The sequence below is a fragment of the Impatiens glandulifera genome, unplaced genomic scaffold (genome assembly GCF_907164915.1).
Source record: "Impatiens glandulifera unplaced genomic scaffold, dImpGla2.1, whole genome shotgun sequence".
Classification (NCBI taxonomy): Eukaryota; Viridiplantae; Streptophyta; class Magnoliopsida; order Ericales; family Balsaminaceae; genus Impatiens; species Impatiens glandulifera.
Genome location: NW_025919459.1, coordinates 255,076 through 278,459, shown reverse-complemented (window position 1 = coordinate 278,459; position 23,384 = coordinate 255,076). Strand labels below are relative to the sequence as shown.

At 33.2% G+C, this 23,384-nt stretch overlaps 1 protein-coding gene across 4 annotated transcripts; it reads right to left on the bottom strand.

Moving 5' to 3' along the window:
• Positions 1-145: 145 nt before the first annotated feature.
• Positions 146-21,178, bottom strand: LOC124918007 (DNA annealing helicase and endonuclease ZRANB3-like). 4 transcript variants are annotated; one of them, XM_047458274.1, is made up of 25 exons: positions 20,641-21,178; positions 19,854-20,213; positions 18,610-18,742; positions 17,994-18,169; positions 15,908-15,981; positions 15,658-15,693; positions 15,479-15,569; positions 15,087-15,146; positions 12,603-12,777; positions 11,732-11,928; positions 10,298-10,399; positions 8,308-8,418; positions 7,575-7,640; positions 7,412-7,510; positions 6,236-6,266; positions 6,015-6,118; positions 5,824-5,937; positions 5,612-5,698; positions 4,923-5,237; positions 4,626-4,813; positions 4,454-4,556; positions 4,230-4,375; positions 3,529-3,608; positions 1,255-1,427; positions 146-521 (listed from the first exon to the last, which is right to left on the bottom strand). In XM_047458274.1, the coding sequence occupies exons 1-25, from the start codon at positions 21,031-21,033 to the stop codon at positions 330-332; spliced, it is 3,606 nt and encodes a 1,201-aa protein (XP_047314230.1). In that variant the 5' UTR covers positions 21,034-21,178; the 3' UTR covers positions 146-329. The 4 variants fall into 4 exon arrangements, with proteins under 4 accessions (XP_047314230.1, XP_047314231.1, XP_047314227.1 ...); XM_047458275.1 differs by having other exon boundaries at positions 5,824-5,928; XM_047458271.1 differs by having other exon boundaries at positions 6,015-6,266.
• Between the last annotated feature and the right edge of the window lie 2,206 nt (positions 21,179-23,384).

Here is a 23,384-nt window from a genome sequence, read left to right as displayed (position 1 = left end):
TGTAATTTTAAGAATCCGATAAACAAATGGTGCTCTTTGAATCATAAAATAACAAATCTCATATAAACTAAGATAGTTAAGAACATTTCATATAAACAAAGTAATTCTTTTTACTGTGTAATTTTTAGGGTAATAATCCAAATAATGTAATAACAAATATGGTCAGTACATTCTCATTACAAAGAACACATATCTTGACTCTCAAATACCAGATCCAGTTGTTAAGGAAATGGATACATCCAAACTATTTCGATATATCAATCAAATGAAAAATAATTAGATACTGTAAAAAGAATGTCAATGGCATAAAAAATCAATGGAACTACCAATTAATGGAGTGATACCGCATCTTCATCCCCGCTTTTATCTTCTTTGTTCGGAGGAGCAGGAAAATATGCAAACATTTCAGGTGCCATCATTTTTCGTAATGGAATAGTGGCATCATCATTCTTCGTCGTAATGGAATATGCGCTCCCAGGAACCATAACTAGGAGATGATCATCTATGGTTTTTTCTTGCCTCTGAAGGAAAGAAAAAAAAATAACATCTCAATAGAACAAGCCAAAATCCCAAGTGTTAATTCAACTATGGATAAAACATATATATGAATTTCAAGGTAATATTCTCTTCCATTTTATACATCTGAGATTCATTCTTATCTGTGAAGAATATTATGAAAATAATGTTCAAAAGCAGCATAACCATACAAGGAAGATATGAGGGAAATCAAAAGAGATAATTTGATTGTAATTACTTTCTTATTTAGTATAAAGAACTTTTGTATATATTTGATCCTTAATCATGTACAGTAAATTTCGTATTGAATGTTTTGTTGTACATGAGTAAGTATGAAATATAAATTACAATCAAATCATACAAATTATATCTTCAATCATATCTACTAATTTGCCCCAAATCTTCGACTAAATGAATTTGCAACTTCCTTCCTTTTGAACATTATTTTCATATTATAGGAGTCTTGAAAGACTTGCTTTACAACTAATGAAAAGACATCACATTTAGATTGAAGACAAAGTGTTGTTCTACATGGAATGTTGGTGTGAAACAACAAAGTTAGGATAGAACACACCATTATTAATACTCATTTTGGTTGTATTTCCTGCTGCTCCAATGAGCCGAAACATGTATAGTGTCTAATTTATGGGAGCAATTTATGTATATGAACTGGATTTTATTTATTATTCAATATCAGGTTAACAGTAAACTCTAGTCTCTACACGAATGATGGAATACCTCAGAAATAGAATCTGTTCGTTTTCCGTCTCCCTTTTTGAGGTTATCCATGACAGCTTTAATTTGTTTCTTGGCCAAGGCCTTTCTTGTGCGTCGATCAGCACATTGAGCGGATGTGACCTCAGCATGGCAAGCTACACAAAGTGTCCTCATATTCTCTAGATTACATTCACCTATTCAATGCAAGAATTAAGTATAAAGTTAAAAGGATAGGTACTCAAAGCAACAGTGTATTGTGGGATTTGTAATGAGAAACAGTTAATTCAGCAGAAGAGTAGAAGAGTAGTTTTATGATGTAAACTGGGATACAGAAGTAGAATAAAGACACATAAAATGAATATTATCAAACAGTTTATTAAAAGATGACTGCTTACAGGTGAATATAAATGTTTTCTCCCATTAACATCAAATTTAATCTGGATAAGCAAAACTAGCTTTATTAAGGAGGCTGAGGCAACAGAGTTAAACATATGGTCAAATCTAGTGTTTTATGTGGTGGACAATTTGGAAAGAAAAGAAAAGAAGAACATTTCAAAAGAAAAGTTTTGGTGTGGTTTATGCTTCACGTGTTTGCTTCTATTCATAAAAGGGGATTTTGTACTGGATGAGAATTTTTTGAGCTTATTGCAGTGTTCTAAATGGATGAGACTTGATAGCCCTTTGCATTACACTACTTATTTATTGAATCCATTTTTTTACTTCAAAGATTCAAGCATACATAACGATGCCAATGTTATGAATGAGTTCTTGAATTGTGTTGAGAAAGTTTTTTCTACCGATACGAATATGCAATCTATCATCTCCAATGTAGAATTGTTGAAGTATAAGAACAAATCTGGAAATTTTAGTAGGAAAATGGCGATTGCAGCATATGAGAAGGTGGATGTGTATCATGATTTTGATCCGGGTAAATCTCTTATCCAATTATCCTTATTATTATCCATTAACACTTAACATATTATAGGTCACTTTTACCATTTATTCTTTTCCTCTTTATTTTTGAAGTTGGATGGTGGTCCAATTATGGTGGTGACACTCCAAACTTGCAAAGAATGGCAATGAGATTTCTTTCATTGACTAGTAGTTCATCAGGGTGTGAAAGAAATTGGAGCCAATTTGAAGGGGTAGGTATTTTTTATAAATTATAGTTTTATTATTCATTAACTATTATTATTTTTATTCATAATTTAATAATTGATTAGATACATACTAAGAAGAGGAATAGACTTGAGACATCAAGGTTGAATGATCTAGTATATGTCAAATTCAACGCCAATCTTATGAAGAAGAAAAGTAAAAGAGAAACTGGTGGAGATTTGCTTTTATGTTCTCAAGCTAGTGAAGCTCAAGATTGGCTTGTTGAGGGTGGCGATGAAGATGAGGTCGAGCCAGGTTCAGGACTTACTTGGAAGATGGTGGCAGAGGCTTCAGGGGCAGATGAAGTACTAAGACCAAGGAGGAGTGAAAGGGGAATCACTATTAGAGAACTTGACGAGGATTTAGATACATCAGAAGAGGAACATGAAGAAAATGTTGATTTTGAGTCCGATGATGAGAGAATTATGAATGTAGCTGATGGTGCATACATTGAAGATTTAGAAGATTAATTATGCTTACATACTTATTATTGTTAAATGTTACTATGTTGGGGAATACTATGTTAGGTAAAATGCCAAAAATAGTAATTATAAAACATCTTTATTATATTTATATTTAAATTTATTTATATTATATTCAACCGCCTAGGCACCGCCTAGGCACCGCCTAGGCACCCGAGGCAGTAGGCAGTCACTAACCGCACCGCCGCCGCCTACCGCCGTTTAGAACACTGGCTTATTGACATTTAACTCTCTTGTGCCTTTGTTTTGCCTTGTTTCACTTCTTTTGTTATTTTGTATTTGTCTTCCCCTTTCACCATGTTGTAATGTTTGAAAGCTTCTTGCGTTCCTTTTTATTCTAATGAAAAAGTTGAGCTCTTTTGCTGAAGAAAAAAAAGTCATGGGATAAATCTGGGTATATAACATCTTCTACATTTGTTACAAACTACTGAGGAACTCAAAAAAAATCAGTGCTCTAACTCTTTGGAATAGTATAGTCAGCAGAAGCTAAACTTTGAATTTAACATAATGAACTTATGTAACAATTATATAGAGTACAGATGGAAACTACTCTTAGAGGTGCCAACTTAAGAAAGCAACGGAAAGTACTAAAAAGAAAGGTGTGTGACTTTAATCTGCATATAAATAGAGAAAGGCAAATACTGAACTATAATACCTCCTCCAAGGTAGACAGCTATCGTGTGATCTGCATGCCATGCATTGCCTTCAGTTGGATGATGAACAAGCTTGTCAAGCCTGGAAAGTATAACAGAAATTTGGTCAGAAAAAACATACGAATGAAATAAAGTAAAATCATAATTTAAGCAAACCAAGTCAAACTTGACTTGATGGTTGAGTTGTTCAATTAACAATGCTCAACACTTGGTATACACCTTATTTGTATTATTAGAAATCATTCTCACAACAACTCTATTTATAGCTCTCAGATGGAGAAATCACAAGTGTATTGAAGCAGTCAAAACACAAATGAACTGGATCGACACTTTTGCGAAGGTATCCAAAATTTTAAATTAATGTAGTAGGAAATCATATAAGTGTAAAAACCCAAATCTCCTGGTGCTTAAACTTCTTTTATTGAACATATGGGGATATGGACTAAATATGAAGAGAGATGACACCTCATCAGTATGCTTCATATAAGATTTCTTTTGTGGATGATAGGTAGGAATATTGAAGAAATAGAAAAACATTATCAAAGAAAAGTGAGTTCTTCCATTCCTCTGCATGACATAAGTTTTTAGATCAAATTCCCCTATTAAACTTTCAAATAACTGAATTTTGGCATGTTCGATCATTTAACGAAAACACGTAATTCATTAAACTTAGTAAGAGAGAGATACCGATCCAGTAGCTTACAATTTCTTATGCTCGGACAATTTTGGCGCAACCTTCATTATGTACTTCAGCCGGTTTTCAAGTGACAAGGGTCTTATGTCTTTCACAAGTTTGTGGCAGTTCAGCTGGCAAAATGTGCAAACACCTTTCTCAATTTGAAAAAGCTCCTGGATGATCAAAATATTTCAGTGATGAAATTCATGTTCTAAAAGAAAGAAAAACATGTAAGCAAATTAAGAACGAACCCGTCTAAGAAAGTTGTTGCTTGTTCGCATACGATATTCTTCGTGGCAAGCCAACTTACAGAAGAGATCCTCAAAATACTCGGGTGTCTTGGCATGTTCACTCCTGAAAATCAATAATAAATGAAAACTCTGCCAAATAATTGTAGCAATAATAAATTTTAACAATTCTTACTGGCAAGGTGATTGACAAAATTTGCATAGTGGCTCATCCATGACACTCCAACCCTGATTGTATTCTTTTTCTCTCTTACCGTGACCACTGCGCAGATGGACCTTTTTCCAGACAGCATTTAATGGCAATCCAGAGTTTATCTCGTCCAAAGGTGTTGTACGCCTATTGCTTCCTACTTTCAGAAGTCCCTATTAAAGACAAATAACTCATAGCATGTCAATATAAACAACTAAAAGAGCTAAGGTGAATTAAGGGGAGACAGACAATAGTAAGTGATTGACAAGGTACAGGGCAAACCTCACTATTATGATTTTGGTGTTCCTTCAAGTAGTACAACTCAAAGGACAAAGGAAGCTGTAGAGGCTTAGCAAGAAGTTTGTTTCGTTGAATGGGTGTGAGATTATTCCACTCTTTGACAAATGCCGAAAGAATAGACCTATAAGCTGGGTTATCCTTGATGCATTTGTAGATGGCTTTCTCCTTATTATTGCTAGCAGGAGGAGGTGGGACCTCAAGATCCTCTGGACAAAAACTTTCAAACAAAGGTTTTGGCCTTGAATCAGTTCCTCTATGGCACGTGTATATGTGGATCCTTCTAGTATACTGGCTCACCTGAAGCAGGTATGATTAAAAATATTATAGCATGACAATAATAATATTTCAATTTTTAAGAAGCCAAACTAACCTTCTGGAAGCACTTTTTACATGTCTTACCAAAATAATTCATATAGATGGTTGTAAAACAACTAAAATCATTGATCAAGGAAAATAATTAGCTACGAAAGAATATCATGACACAGCCTGTTGGATGCAAATATCATTTAAAAATAAAAAAAATAAAGATAAATAAGCTCCTGAACTTTGATCGAAGGTGATAAAGTAATTAACTATGAAATAATGGTATGATACTGCAGCACATAGAAAGCAACTACCACTTCAACTTCAAAAACATGACAAATAAGCTTAGGTAAATACCTAGATCTTACCTCAAAACGTAGAGATTCAGTTGGGATACGAATGTTAGAATCAACATCCATCACTGCACAACATTCATCGTGTCTTAAATTTTCAGCCTGCAGTTTCAAACATTTTAGCATTAAAAGAATATAGGAAAGGGGTGAAAAAGCAAGAAAACCAAAAAACAGATAAGCACAAAATGACCAGCTTGTTGATAATTGTCTAGGTCACTAAGTGGCACCTTTAGTGAGTTACCACTGTCCTTGAGATCCTTCTCAATGGATTCATTCCCTTCTTCAGTTTGAACTGATTTTAGTGTTCCATTGTGATTGGAAATCATGATAGCCTGTTTCCCCTGGCAGAATTGATTTAAAATTACATAGCACAAAGTAAAAAAGCAATGACGATTTGTAAGAGGAAAATGCTACAAACCTCATTATGAAACAAGTCATCATGAGATGAACTGCAGTCCTTCACATTTTGTCCTTCAGTTGTATTTTCTACTTCAGATCCTTCATTAATTGTTTTGTCAAGGTCTGTGCATAAATTAAAGTCAGAGATCGATTTAGAAGACACCATTGATTCAATTCCGGATGTTCCAATAGATCTTGATTCTTTAAAATTCGGATTTCTTGAATTTCCATCTGTTTCACCTGATATCCCTATACTCGTAACTCTGTCAACCTGTTTTTTTAGCAATAAATAAATATTAACAGCATGGTGATAGGAAGCATACAAATGTAATGTTAAATTATTGCAAAAAAAATGCCAAGAGATTGGGAACATTGCAGCCCAAAGTTAAATCTAGTAGAAGTGAAGGAAATGGTAGACCCAAAGTTGACCAAGTAGAAGTGGTTAGGAAGGATATGATAAAGAAATATAATTGCATGAGACCACTCCCGATGGAAGCATAAGATTGAGATAGATAGCCCAATTTATTCAGGAAAAAATAGAGGCTATATTAAGTTTAAGAATGCATGTTAAATTGTGGCAAATTGGTGGTTGGGAAGATATTGTCAATAGGTAAGCATATGCTGCTCAATAAATTCATCAGTGTATTCTGATATTCTTTCCAGAAGTTTATCAAATATCAATTCATCTGTGCAATCAGCTTGAAGAGATAGTAAATAAGATGACAGCCAATTTAATAATCATGAAAGTATTTTCAAAAGGAACAGGTAAACAGAAGACATCAAGGATGAACACTACTAACTAACCCTAACTTGACCCTATCATGGTGTTGATTCCCTATCTTTACCATCTCAAGTTCTATGTTGGACTGAAAGCACATCACTGTTCTCTGTATTAGAATGAATGAGGAAAAAACATCTCAAAATCAGGTATATGAAGTTGATATGAGATAAATATGAAGGCATGAAGGGACATACAAAGATGACATGTGACCGAAAATTTAGAGCAAACAAGAATATGATAGTTATGCTGATTTAATTAGACAATTATAATTAGTTAAATAGGATAATACTTGAATTACAATAAGTAGATTAGATAGGATTTCATTCAAATTAGAATAGGAATAGAGCTTCACTAGGATTATGCTTGCTACTATTATTTACATTGGCCAATGTTCTGTAGGCAAAGTAATGATCAATCAAATGAAGTAGTCTATTTTATAATCAATATTTCTCTCTATTATCACATCTCCTTATATGTCAACCCAATTCCCTGTAGTCTCGCCACAAATTATCTCTATCTTTTCACCTCTTGTACCCGAGAAAACAACACATAAGAATCTCCAAATAATGCAGTAAAAGAAAATTTGTCACTGTCACAAAAATGTAAACACCAAAGACAAGCTTCAAGGAGATTACCTCAATTCCTCTTACAGAACTATACTTTCCATCCACGGTGGACGAAACACGATTCAAGCTCTTGTTAAGGCTTCGCCAACATGCCAGATCAGAAGTGTCCTAAAACAAGATAAATTTGTAAACTTCAAGCAATAGAAAGAAATATTTCGTCAATGACTCTTACATTGGCACAGAAGATATATATGTTAACTGCCTTGGTTTGCCCTCGCCTATGAGCTCTATCTTCAGCCTTCAAAAGTTAGAAACACATTAATCACAAATTAACCATGCAAAGAAAATTAAAGAATATACAATTACAAATATACTTATTAGACTATAACTGGAAACCATATGCCAAAACATATTCCCCCGCCACTAGTTTTTTTATTTGCAATTCCACCAAGATAGTGTGTTTTTAAGCTAATAATGATATGTTAGAATATTCTTGCATTGAGGCATTAATTCCTTGCAATTAAAGGATATTTAAGTTTCAAAAATTAGTATACAGGCATATTGAATAGAGTGTTATTTAATGATAAATTGAACTGGTGCATAATGAACAAAATGTCATTTGATAAAGGAATTGCATATGGAAAAACCGAAAAACTAATGACAAGATAATTATATTAATTTGCACCCAATGTGAAAAAACAATTCTATGAGAATATACTATATTGAAACCAAACTGATACACTAAAACCAACAAGGATCTAGGAAAATACTAAATTAAAAGAGAAACTAATGAAATGTTAGCATGAAAACAATTCTCTACTAGAATCAATAGTCCTCAATACATAGTAGATATTTAGATAAAGCTAGAAAAGCTTCAAACAGTAAGAGAAAAGTACAGGTAAATATTTCAATAATATGTTGAAGATGAATCTAGCACTGAATGTTCAAGGAAATGAAGTATTCACCTGAAGCATGATAGATGGGCTCAAAGGCAACTCTAGGAACACAACATTTTCTGCTGAGGATAGATCAATTCCAAAACTAGCAGCCATGATCCCAATGATAGCAATCTTTACCTGAAAAATAATTAAATTGTATTATTAAATAAAGGGAATATAGAAAAATAATGGTAAGAAATTAGAACAAATATATGAATTATTCGGATTTTACTGGATTTTCTTCCTTTTCTTTCCTCTATGGAGACATGCACAAAAAGTTCGGATGATCTGTTCTCTCATGGTTCCACTAGATTAGAGTGAACCATGAGAGAACAGATTATTCGAATTGCCTGGATGTCTATAATTTTCGTGGAAACTTAAGGGATAAAGTCCATAATGATTATTGTTATGCCTAAATTGCCTGGATGTCTATAATTTTGTTCGCCAATTCTTTATATTTGCATTAGATATATGCATGACAATATATGTTACAAGTATATCTATATCATAACTAGAGAATCATTCTCTTTAAAAATTCAAAAATACCCTTAGACATTATTTAGCAGGAATTAGGCTTCCAAATTATTTTAGTAATTACCCTGTAATTTCCCCGATTATATTCATCAATAATAACTTGCAGAAATTTAAGAGAGAAAATATGTAGAGAATTGTATTACTTGTGTTCAGTACATAAGAATTCTAGTGTTAAATAATGAAAATTACATTTGCAGGAAAGGATTTAAACAAAAAAATCATATAAATTATAATTGATTTGACAACCAACAACAAATTTTCAATCAATCAGCAAATCAATTAGTCTCATGGATTTGCTACTGATAACATTACATTCTCGGAATCGTTTGACTTTCCATATTTCATTCCAAGGAAGATAGAGAGATAATTATACACTCTCCCTCGAGTTGGGTAAAAGATATTGAGAGTACCCAACTTGCCACATACTTCCTCAAATCGACTTGAGAAGAGCTTTGATGAGAATGTTAACCACCTAATAGGAAAGGCCTTGGGCAGCTATGAGAGTGGAGAGGATGGAAATGTTGATGACATTCTTTCAATTTGATTGATTTTAATCCATGATTCACTTAGTTAGAGGAGTGGCTCTTGGCTCTTGGTTCTTGAAGTGAAAAATGATAATTTTTGACAGATGAAATGTTGGAAGAAATCTGTCGAGACACGAAGACGATGCTCGATGCAGATTCGACTGAAGTGCAGTTTCGAAACGACAAAATTGCCAAAAAAAAACGCACTGAGATTTGTGATAAACAATTTTAGAAAAATATGAGATTATAGAATCATTTGAGTTATCCTCCAATGGCTAATTACACCAATGGAGGAGGCAGCGAAAAATTGTGAATCGGTTTTTTCAAGATGGAAAAACTCGCTCTGATACCATGTAGAAATTTGAGAGAATTTTATTGCTTGTGTTCAGTACATAAGAATTCTAGTGTTAAATAATGAAAATTACATTTGCAGGAAAGGAAATGATTTAAACAAAAAATCATATGAATTATAACTGATTTGACAACCAACAACAAATCTTCAATCAATTAGCAAATCAATTAGTCCCATGGATTTGCTACTGATAACATTTCATTCTCGGAATCGTTTGACTTTTCATATTTCCTTCCAAGAAAGATAGAGAGATAATTCTACATAACTGTTTCTTGTTGAAACAAAAACAACTATTCTTCTAAACTTCAAATTAGAATGATTATTTACTTTTATAATGAATATAATAGAGGTAAACATGTGTTTCGTGTACAATGACATGAATGTTTTGTACAATAATTCAACAAATGAGCTTATTTCAAAACACACTGTAGAATGTTTTGTATCCTCTACTTTCCAATTAAAAACTAACATTTGTTAGTATCATACACAAATAAATACACCCAAATTCCCATTTAAGCAATCACATGCACCAACATCTAAACTCAACTCTAGCTATTTCCAAACAGATTCAATTTCTGGAGACAAAGAAAGAAGAATCTTTGCATACCTCTCTTGATGATTGAAACAAATGCACAGCTGATTGTCGATCTCTGGGAAGAGTAGTTCCATCAATTCGGATGAATCCAATCCCCTTTTCACATACTAACTCCTACAGAAAGAAGTGAATATAGAAAAACATAAAACAAAGACTCATTTGATGACAATCCAAGATAATAACACCATATACTGACTGTTTAACATTCAAAAGAAACATGGCAAAGAAATATGATGGAATGTGGCTTCTTATATGTATGCTTTCATCTCGTTGCATTTAGCATGAGAAGAAATTTTGTTCTACTGTAAGCTAGCTAATTTTATCTTAGGAGAAGATGATAAATGGTATCATCAGTAACAACATACCATGCACGGACCTTTCATAATGTGAAAACATTGTAAATAGGCGGAAACTCTATGATAAACTCTAAATAAGCTGATATCCAGGCTGGATTTAAGAGTTTTAATCCCTTAAATGGAGGAACTAGTCAATACCTAAGTGGTTAATTATCTCCAGTTTATGAAAGTTATGTTTCCTTATTTCCCTGATAGTATTTCATTTTCTAGTCTGTAAGTACTATATAAAGCATTTTAAAATTTTAAATCTAACGCAAATTAGTAGAACTGTTTCTTATATCTATTCACTTCAAGATATCAGAGCTACTTCCACATTTACAACAGCCAGGCACTTTAGCTATTATGTTCTCCAGAGCTCCAACAAGAAAATTACATTATAGGAATTGATTCAAAGAAACAAAAATAATCAGGTGAGAAATCAAAAATCATTTCAGGTCAACTTCATTATATTCTGTTTGTTCCTGTTTAAATCAATGATGTTTGAACATGTCTTAATTACTTTAGAATGACTAACTAACATGCACTTCATTCCGCCAGAGAAGCACTTTCCCATTACAGTTTTGGAGCTGTAACCAAGTTGAAGTTCATTACAATGAGACCAAAAGTACTATCACACATGTGCAACATTTTTATAAAAGTCAGGACAACCCCTTCTCTAGCTTTAGAAGATTTAAGCATAGTTTCCCCACACCAGAAGAAACTTAATGATACATGTGCAAAGTGAATTCCACTATAGCGTGAGTTATACAAACACATTCAGAGTCCAGCGTTAAAGATTTAAACCTCAACTACTAAATCCAAATTTGATATGACATAACTTGCATATGTATCGTCCAATAATTGCTACTCAAGGGTGCCGTATGACTCTTGTTTATGCCAAATGAGTTCAATATTTTGCCCAAAAAAGTATACATCTTAATTCCTAATCTTAGGAGAAAAAATGTTAGCGACCACATATTTAAACATTATGTTAATACCGACATATTTTTGTCAACTATAGCAACTTAAAACAAAAAGTCATGAAATGTTTTGTATTTAAAGATCTAATTACTCCATAGGAAAAAACATTGTGTGTACTAAGTTTGCTCACCTGTACACCATCAAGAACTTTGTGATGATGACCAAATATTATCATCTTTTGACATGAATGGTTAGTTTCCATATCAGCGTCATCTGAACCAGCAAAAGTTGGATGCATGCAAAGCCAGTCACGAAATCCTGACAGTTTGGCAATTCCAATCACCTGCTTGGAGAGTGTTTTCAAATACTCACAACACCCACCACCATCTGAAAGAAAGTTACAGAGATGCTTAGACAAACTGTACAAGAATGGTAAGCTCAACCCAAAGTCCATACATAATTTCAATTTTTTTACATTGAATCTATCAAAAGGTTCTATTTGCTTCAATCAAATTCTTTATTGTCCTGATTTTGATAGAAAAGGAAAATTTAAGGATATGAAGCATTTCTTCTGCAAACTGTTTAGGCTTGCGTTCTACTCTCCATTTCAATAAAAAGTTGAGCTTTTTTAAAAAAATAATCATAAAATTCTCATCCCGTACAAAACCCTCTTTTCCTAATAGGAGCAAAAGCATGAAGAAACTAAGCATGTGGCACAAATCCTGAAATTTCAGATATTTCTATCAGAATTGACATTCTTTTGGACAATCCATCATAAGTAATACAAATGACCATTCTAGTAATTCTCTAACAGTTGATAATTCCGGAGGACATTATGTGTGGGAGTAGAAAAATAATTCAGAAAGTTAAGTGCCTACATGATTCAGGAACGAAAATTCTGCAGGAAAAATTAAGTGAGAATTTATTTAGGTTGATCAGGAAACATGACAATTGACAAAACATTATATAAATCATGCAAAACCTCAAATACTTAGCATATAAAGATGAGTATAAGTTATCTATAGAAAACTGCAAGTGTGGAGAAAATTCAGCAGCATTACCATCAACATCCTCAGAAACCTCAGATGGAATGCCTTCTGCAGCATCTGTAGAAGATTTATCATTCTTTACCATCTCTATTGCCGAAACAATATCTGAATTTTTCAATTTCAAATTTATGAGCTGTCGACGCTTTGGTGGCAATTGCATCAGTACATGCTGCTTCAAGCGTCTTATCTAAAAATGAACACATATAAATCTGAAAGTCAGTTTCCATCAGTGGAAAGAAATTTTGAGAAAACAATGGTGATAAATCAATACTGTTAAGCCACTAGGGTGACTCAAGTGGTAAGAGTCGGTGTCTAAGAGACTAAAGATCACGGGTTCGATTCCCAGTTATAACGTCTTAAGTTAGAATCAGAGTCATAACTAGTGGTGCTAGCTTCCTAAATTCAAAATAAAAATCAAAGACTGCTAGGGCTTAAGCATTTCTACTCAGCTAGTTTTTACTTGCCTTGGAGGAGCAAGTTTTTTCATAGAATTTACACATTCTTTCTGATTTCAAGCTAAAGATCTCGACTACTCTCCCTCATTTATCATAATTTGTTATTCTCTTTATCTCTCCATCAATTTTCAAGAAAGACTTGTATCAAAGAACTTATGTGATAACTTCTTTCTTTGACAACTGAATTTGACTAGGCCGGATTATTCAACATTGAAAATGTTGAATATATAATTATATATACAAGCAAGCATGCAACCTCATGACAACTCATCATCTTATCCCTTCTCATTTAGGCATGTGGCTTTAGTCCACATGCTTCCACTAGATGTTTAATGGCTTTGGAAATATGTATCTCATTTATTCCCTTTCACATACATTATTTATATATTTGTATCTCATGTAACATTTGATGTCATTCACAAATACTGTAAGGGTAAACCAAGAAGACATAGCATAAAAGGAATAAGATAGCATGTAGCGATAGAATCTAAGATTTGGGCAGTTGTAACTAGTTAAACTTTCAAACTGATGTAATTAAATAACAGTTGTATTAACTTGGCAGCAGTTAGGCCAAGTCAAGGGAGCTGCAAGATAGAAGTTATGAATTGAATGTTTAGTTCCTCCCTTGCAATCTAAGTCTTCTTTCTTCCTCTATTGTCTCATCTCTCTCTCTAGTTCTTCACTATCTCTTTCTAGTCAGTCGGGAAATCATAAAAAATAAGTATGAATTCGTACTGTGATGAGTTTTGGCTACAGTTACCTTCTTAGGTATCTTTGGGGCTTGCATTTTCTATCCTAGTTGTTTTTCCAAAGGGATCTATAACTGGTCCGGGAAATTATAATCGGTATCAAAGCCATGATGGAACAAAGGGCCACATACCACCGCTTGAATCCTACGGGGACAAAATGCCATGTGTGTGAACGGGACTAGGATTGGTAATGAAATGCAAAGTGGGAAGCTATTGGACTTACCTTCTTATGCAGCTGTGGACTTATTTGTGATGGCACAATTATTTTGCCTAAGGTGTATATAGTGTATAATTTTCGCCAATGTCCAGGAGTCCAGGTTGTTACAACATTTATGAACTCATCATAAGAAAACCGTAACTTGTACAATGCCTAAAAGTCATATAAGCCATAGAAATATACACAACCTAGTCATTATGGGAAGAAATCGCATATTTTAAATTACCTTAAAGTAACGTCACCTCAAAAGAAGTTATAATTGAACCCCGTGCATTATGTCAAAAACTAAATAAATTTGGGAAAAGGCAATGCCTTTTTTTAAATAAAACCAATAACAATTAAAAAAAGCTAAAAATAAAAAGAATGATGTGAAACAAGCTGAGGAACACAAAAATATCAATTCAACTCTAACCCAATTGAATATACATCAAGAATGCAAAGAAAATGCATGTGGTTAAAAGAAATGAACTCATGTTGCACTATGGTCAGAAGAAATGAAGATGAAATTTGGAAAGAAGTGTACTCATGTTGCACGACTCAAAGTAAAACCTGGAACAAAATACCAAATACACTCAACAATGGGCTGTTTTGCATTGCATGTTAATAACTTTATATTTAGTTCTTAATAATTTACAACTATTATCTAACTAATTATTCAAATATTCCACTTATTCGGGTATTTTTCTGCATATTTGATTTACACTGTATTTACTTCTATTCTCTAACATGGATAAGTTTTTTTTTGCTGTTCTAATATCTTTTTATAGAATTATGTAATTAAAATCTAACATTTGTTAAAATTCATTAGGTTTAATATTGATATCATTAGATATAGTTAAATTGCTTCAGTAAAAAAACTAGTATGTGCAATGCACAAACATGTTGATTAGTTAAGGAAGAAACATGGACCACATTACAAAAACTAGACGCCATCTTGAAATAATTAACTAAAGAGTATGGTCATAAGAGCAAACAAGTACTGTGATATTTTAGCAAAAGATTATGTAAGAAAACAGCAGAAATAACACCACATTATTAAGCTTATATATATGAAAACCATGTAACAAAACCATACCATAACAGTTTGCTTTAGCAAGACATTTAACTCCTCCAATCGAACACCGTTAGAAAAATCCTGAGAGAAGGAAGGAGATGCATCTCAAAATATGGATAACCATAACTATAAAATCACTGCAAAGTTCATTAAATTTCTGACCCCACTGGCCAACCATCAAGAAACTCGCAATATTAACTTATCAATGTGGCATCTCGAATCTAGAAAAATACATGCGACCAAATAAGATAGAACAATCACATAACATAAAGTGAGTAAAACAACCAGATGCTGCACAAAGTATTGCTTTCCTAGTGTAAGATATCTCCCAGACGGGGAAATCCACTAAAAGCAACAAGAATATGCTAACTACTAAACCAAAAAGGTGACTGGTGGACATAAAAGGGAATTACCTTAAACATTTTCCCCTTGCCACGTTGAACAAGTTTGGCAGAACAATAAGTTTTTGCAAATTCATATTTGTCCTTTCCCAGCAAACCTGGCCTAACAAAAATGAGCAACTCAAGCAAACTGAACTAACTTAAATCATCACCAGACTCCAGTAGGATGGGATGGAGATGAAAAAGATTACCACAACATGTTTATCTGTTGAAAAATGTCATATGGCCTGCAATCACCTAGGACGGCACATATAAAACCAGGTTAGCGTGCATTGAGCATACAACATAGAAACATTAAAATAAGTTGATAAGACATTTAAAGGTATAAAAAGGCTAACAGGGAAATAGTTTTGGGACCAAGAGAATTTTTTTTTGGAATAGCATGAAAGAAGAAACAAATGTGGTGACATTTTTGCACTAGAAAAAGTATAATAATATAACCTTGACAGAGAAGGGGTCCCGGACAACAGAACTATTCGATTGATCCTTGCGGACACATCAAGTACAGCTTTTACCTGTCATATGGTAAAAGGGAGACAATAAGGCAATCTAAAAGCTTTAAGGAAGCATAAAAATGTGAATTTAAAGTATGTAAAGAATTATTCTACAATCAAGGAATAGATAACAAATAAATATTCCATTCCCTGAGCAAGAAGAAAAGTAATAATTTAATCACCTCATTTAAGTAAGGAATTTAACTTAATTCAAAAATTTAAGCATTTGCTACTTGGGCTTTCTTTATTTTTGAACATCTTAACTTGTTACACCACTTAATGTCATTGATTGGGCTCTCACTCAAAATGTCATTTTGATGTTTTGGGTCCACAGGAGACCATCAGCAAGTAGAAATGATCTTTTTCTCATTAATAAAATGTCTTTTGAATGTGATTTTTGGGAGGCACATTTCCTAAGCAGACCAATCTTTAAAAAGCACCACAAACCAACCCTAGACAACAACAACAAAACAACAAGAAGGGATCGTAAAAGAACATTAAGTAATTTTATTAAAAGGATAATAACCACTTCTAACCCCCACTTTTTAAATAAGAGTCGGTTCTGATAAAGGGTGGGAAATTTTCCACAACTTCTACTTTTAACAACATAGCACCCTCCAAATAACTTCCACACTTACTCTTCATTTCTTCTTATTCTTCCAATGACTCAATTATTTCTTAGTCTTAGGGTTTTGAATGTATATAAATTATCCTCTCATTCTACAGCTTATTAGAAAACAATCAAGTCCAGAGGTACAGAAAAGATGAACAAGAAAAAGATCTTTGCATGAGACATTTATTTACATGGAGAGTATCTGAATGACTTTCTGTCCCTTACCAGTTCTATTTATACAATGTGCTCCAAGACAAGGAGTTCCAGATTAAGTTCAATAATGCCAGAATAAATTTCAAGAGAATAAATAGGGAATACATTTTAACACAATATTGCTAACAAAAAGACATAGCAAACCCAAGCAGCTTTAGTTTCATTGGCAAATCAAATGTCCAAAACATAGATATAATCACGTATGAATTCCTAATAAGCAATTTTCAGCCCTAAAGTAAACTAGACAACAAATAATTCATTAGTGTATCAACAGAACAAGGTTGGACATTACTGGTTGAAATGTCAGAAGAGATCAATGATTTAGTTATCGCTAGGTTTCAAACAATTTTATACCTATGAAACTCCTGCTTGAAGCAAAGGGAAATAGAAGTTTATCAAAAACTAAAACAAGAAGGCTAGTCCTTTGCAGCAATGTAAAGCTATTCAGTTTAAGACAGACCTTAACTGAAAAAGGTTTCAGTTGTAGGGGCATTTTAAGCTTAAAACTTGTTATATGTCACAATCAACCCCACCCATAAGACTCATTCTGAGTTGTGCCTTATTCTTTTTATTTTAACACGGAAAATCGTGCCTCCCCAAAAAGAAAAAGACTCATTCTACATTTGTACATTGATTTTGACCAACAGATTATCATAAACTCTCTTACACCTAGAATTAAAGCTTGGCTTAATGGCTCATGCGTTTGATTCCATACAAGAAATCAATTATCTAATTCTCCACTCCAACTGCCAAAACAAAGAAGAAAAAGATACCCCTTATTCAGTCAATACCATCCAAGTAGTATGAAAAGACCACATTTGTTACGCAAAAGAGGAAGTTAAGGTAAGTTAGTTAAAGGCAAGCTAAAACTAGATGGCTAAGTTTGGTAATGGCCTAGGGTAAGCTAAAAAATGATGAGTTTCCCTTTAAACAAGAATCCTCAATAGTTTTATGTTATCAAACTTCTGCCACATATACATCAGTATCTTTTCTTCCAACAGTCTAGTATCAGATAATATCTACAACCATTGACCAAGACTTGGCTTTTAGAATTAGCAAAAGATGAAAGTTTTAGGATGGAAAATGCACTGCAATATCCAGAATTGTCAGAACTTGATTGGATGACTTTACCAGCTTACAGAAAGTAAGATACATCAAATTACTAGCACAAAGACATAGTAAAGCAAAAAAGTAAGCAGTATAGCACCTCGTGTGTTTCTCTCAACTTCTTTGAGCTTCGTACATAATGTGATTCATCTACTATCAAGAATGCCCACTGTAACTTTAAGATATTGCTCAACAAATGATGAAGCATTGTGTATGAAATAACCACAACTCTGGGGCATCTTTCCAAGCGCGTAGGATCATTTTGACGGCCAAAAACTAGGAAATGCAAAATTAGTATATATAGCATGAGATTAAGATTGAGTAATCAACCAATAACACAAAGTGCAACACAAGCAATTTTCAGTATCAATTAATCAATGAACTACAATATTTCTAAGGAACGGAAATAAGGGTTGGGAGAAGACAATGAGGAGGGATGAAAAGAACCATTCAATAGGTCAAAGCATCCTCAAACGATGAAGACACTAACCAAAAAGCACAAAAAGGAAAAATCAAACATTACGACATCAATTGCATCCACAACCACCAACAAAGAGCACTCGAGCGAACATCTATCAAATAATACGACAATAACCCTAAAACTATCATCTAAAATCGCACAAACTCTTATCCACACACCACCCCCCACCCCTGCCCTGATATTACCCACCTAATGAGTGAAGTAAATGAAACTAATTGAAAGTTTAGATAATTACCAAGATGGATGTCTGAAGGCGAACAGAAGGGAAGCCATCGCTCCAATTCCTCTGCCCATGATAATCGCAAAATAGCTGGGCAGACAACCAATACAGGGCCTTCATTCATGAAACATGCAGCAATTGCAATTGCCTGAAAAATCAACGTATGCAAATCAGTGACTAATTGCAACTGCCTGTAAGTAACCACTCATGATATGTGCCAGTCAATAAACAAGCAAATTTGAAGACAAATGCCATTTTTTTGAGAAATTTTTCAGTGAGGATATGATGTCAGGTTTCTTACTTCCTTCCAGGAAAAAGATAATTCATAAGTCATTATAGTTCATTTATCCAAAAGAAACACAACAATACAATCAATTATTTTAACACATTAAGAGAAATGAGAATAACTGTAGCCTAGAAATTCTCTGAGATTTCTAATGACATCATTCTACAAGCATTTCAAGGACTGGTAGCAATTTAGCAAAAATAAAAGGACTGAAACATTATATATAAGAAAAAGTCATACATTTACACATTTTTAATTAATGATTAATTCTACAAGGAAAAGACACGGACCATTAAGTTCGTGCATTTTAACAACAAAGTATGTCCAACCTAGCAGTTGAGTCAATTGCTTATACAAAATGTATTTGCATCAGTGGTCAACAAAAAGAACAAAAACAATTTAAGTGCATAAGAAAGATCTAAGGATTATTCCAGAGTTTTAAACCATGGTATGGGTATTTCTAAGTGAATATGTGACTCCTCCTTACTTTAGAGAGACACCAAGCAATTTTCAAAATATATAGTGTTATTCATAATCAGTTTATTCCACATGTCACTTAATGACAATGTAGACATCTTTATCTTTCATTTTTTTGGGGGGTCCGTTTTTTTCTAGAGGAGGCTACCACAACATCCCACCGCCATGACCTCCGACATGTAGACCTCCTATCTAATTCACTATTAGCCAACAAATGGACCTAATAGAAATCTTATTGTACATAATTTTAAAAATGTTTGGCTGGTGAAAAAGTAGTCAACACTATAATACAGACTTTGAAATGAATCATAAAGATAACTAGGCATACTTAATTTGAACTCCTCAGTCGCTGCCTATCAAAGGAAGGCATGTCAAAAAGAGGATTATGAAACCCTTAAAATAGAGTTATTCTCGCCTATGATCATTTCTTCCTTCCATCATTAGTTTAAAGCATAGAAAATGGTTCAGCATTATAATGTATCATAGTTACTGTTACCTGCAGTGTTTTCCCTAGGCCCATTTCATCTGCAATAAGACAACGAGCTCCTCTACGTAACCCAAATCTAAGTCCTTCAAGTTGAAAAGGAAGAAGAGAATCAAGCAGTTTCCGTGGAAGATTCTTAAGCAATTCGTCAACCTTCTCGTCGCAAAAATGTTCTGGCCTACTTGGAATCCAACCGCCATCAACAAAAGTATGAGATAGTCTTTCAACAACATTAAATGTTCCCCAGGGTATCTCTTCAATCTCAATTCCCTTAAAACTCTTCAAACATCTCAAAACTGCGTCATATTCCACAAGTTTGTAAACACAAGCCTTGCCACCACCATGGAGTTGTGTGTAGTGAGACAGCAAAACCTAAGAAAATTTTCCAAAAAAATTGAAATATTCGACAAAAACCTTTTTATTCACACCAAACTATTAAAAAGTAAGCCAGCATAACCTGATAGCAGATTCATAATTGTATAACAGCTACATAACAGACAATTTTCAAAACAATAACATGCTAACGGTGAACAGCTGATTTTGAAATTTCAAACCCATCAAACTGGGAAGTTGAGTTTTTATGCATAATGAGAATTAGAAAGTACTGCAATTAGAAACATGATATCATCACACTTCAGGGTGCTCTGGTGGTCAATTGGGTGTAACCCCTCCCTGACCACTAAGCTGGTAGTATGTTTTCCAACCGGAATTCAAAATTTATGGAAACAAATCCTAATGTCACGAGCATGGTTGTGCAAGAAATCACGAAGAAGAATCATGCATTAGGAAAAGATCATACATTTGCTAGGCATTCCCTCAGTCTCTCAAGGCATACAGCTTCACCCGGATAGGAGATGCCCTTCAAGGGGGCAGGCGTTATTGAGAACGAATCAGGAGAGCATATTTCGAGCCTAGCTTTAAATTTATCAACAGGAACAGGGACTTGTGGTGGTTTCTGAAATTGGTCATTACAGGAGGAGGCATCGTTGGTTCTTGAGGAAGTTACACACTGCTGTAAATTAACTTTCTTGCATTTGAATAGCTTCCATACGTCTTGATTCGAGTTCGAGGCGGCGGTAGTGGTGGGTCTGGTGGTGGTAGCTCCTTCCAGTGTCTTGCGCTTGGCTAGAGCAGCGAGGCGGTTCGATTCGGCTCTCTGCCTCTGTTCTTCTGTCATCGCATCGCCATCCATGACGAAATTCTAGGGCATGAGAGTTTTTGGCTAAATCTCCGACTGCCAGTAGACTGACGGAAATCTAGATATGGAGAAAGAGAGAATTTGATGGCCAAGGGGCGTGTCAGTGCGAATTGGACGAACACTTTGCAAAGAGCGCCAGATTGAGGCAAGTAAGTTTGTTTATTTTTATAGCAAAAAATAAGAAAGTGTTCTTAGTTTATTTGTTTTTTTTATTTTGTTAAAAAAAACTATAAAAAATAAAAATATTGGTTAAGCATTATAATTTACAAAATAAAAAAAATATATATATATTAGGTGGGTTAAGTTTCTAAATTAAAAAATTAAAATGTTGGTATGATATTTATTTTCATAAATTCAAAAAAATATTTGTTCGATAGGTTAAATTATTAAATTTAAAAATAAATATATCACATTATAATATTTTAAATTCAATTTTAAATTCAGAAAAATAAATTATCGGGTTAACATGTTAATTGTGTTATAATGATAAAATAATAATATTTTTATTTAAGAAATAAAAAAAATATTATAATTATAATTTCCAGCTAAAAATAGTGGAAGCGAGAATTATAAAAACACACTAGTTTATTTTATTGAAATTTTAATTTCAATTTTAATTCTTAATCTTAAATGTTTTAGGAATTGACCCAATTTCAATTCTAATTCAAATTCTAATTTTATGGTCACCAAACACACCATGTGTAATCTGATAGGAAAATAGAAAATAATGACTAATTATAAACATGAAAATTTAAAATACCCCAATTTATAAAAATATTTATAATTTTAAAATAATATTTTGAATTTTTTTAATTCAAAATAATCAAAAGGAAAGGTTAAGATTAAATTATGATTAATTATTGTGATAATTATACTCTAATTACAAAAATTAATTAAAGACCAAAAATAATTTAGAATTAAAATATTATATTTATTTTACCCAAATTAAACCCTGAAAGGATTGAAATAATTTAATTATGATTTTAAACATAAGTTTTGTATAATTTATTACTTAAAATAATTAAATAAATACCCCAAAATATCCAAAAATACCTAAAAATAAAATAAATGAACATAATTTTTATTATGTTATCAAAAATATTTGTGTATTAATTTGTTGAAGAAAAATGTAAGAAATTGTTAAAAATTCGATTTCAAATATCCTTTTTAATAAAAAATAAAAAAAAATGATAATCTAGTGCAGCCAAAAATAAATAAATCAGTTATAGCATGATTTTTGTCCATTGTATCAACGCTGAACTTCATCCAGCGCCTAGGAATGGGTTGTGTAGTCGGTTGTAACCAAAGCAACGCGCGCCCGGGTCCACACGGGATCAACTAAAGGGTTGCTACCCGTTAGCCCAGACGCTCGAACACTAGAAGGAATGCCTAACGATGGACGGAACGCCAACCACACGTTAAACAAAACGACGTTGTTTGTTCGTCTTTTCTGATGATACAGGGCGAACACAGAAGCTCGCGCTCAACGTCGGCGGTCCTTCCAAAAGCTCTATCTCCTTCGTTTGTCATCCTTATCCCTCCAAACTTTGCCAATGTGCACGTCTCTCCCTCGTATTCATTACCCTTAAGGATTGAAGTCAAAACCTACCCTAGAACTAGGGTGGCGAGGACAAAACAAAAAAGAAGAAGAGTTTCAGAAGTCGAATTCATAGACCTAGCTTGAGTATAAATACTTCCTAGGTGTTCTTCTTCTAATCCATCGAACAAAATCCAATAATTACAGCCAACTTGAAGATCTTCAAAGAAGCTCCGACGGCTGGTTTTTGAAGAAATTATTCCGGCATTCCAAGCTTCAATCTAGAGCTATGGAAAGAAAGCTTCATAAAAATCATTGGAGTGTTTTTCAATCACTAGTAAATTTCTAGACCTACTGTAATTCAAGTTATGATTCAAAATTAGAATTTTTTCAAGTTCGATCGGGTTGTTGATCTTATTTACGGTTCAATTTCGTTCTTTCTATAATCAAAATCAATCCCTAGATGATGTCTTAGCATTCTGTTAAAAAAGATTTCATCAATTCAACCTCAATAAAAAAAAACTCAAATTTGATTTGAAAATTTAGAAAATTTGAAATTCGTGTTCTTGAGTTTTTTAGCTTGAATTTTGATTCAAATAGCTTCCTAACGTGTTTCTAAACATGTTATGATGATTTTCAAATGATATTACGTATATCCCGATCATGTTTGATCAAACTGAAATTTTTAAAAATTAAAGTTTGAATTTCAGTTTTGAATTCTGTTATAAAGTTTGATTGATGTTCATTTTTGGTCGTGTTCGATTGTAAACATCATTTTCAAAACTGTTGGAACAAGAATTAGGCCATG

Coding starts and splice junctions, on each gene's coding strand:
- LOC124918007 (XM_047458271.1), bottom strand. CDS start 21,033: ATGGATGGCGATGCGATGACAGAAGAACAGAGGCAGAGAGCCGAATCG. Junction 18,743..19,853: donor GCCTAGGGAAAACACTGCAG/GTAACAGTAACT, acceptor TTGATTTTTCAG/GCAATTGCAATTGCTGCATG. Junction 3,609..4,229: donor TTGTCCGAGCATAAGAAATT/GTAAGCTACTGG, acceptor TATACTTTCCAG/GCTTGACAAGCTTGTTCATC.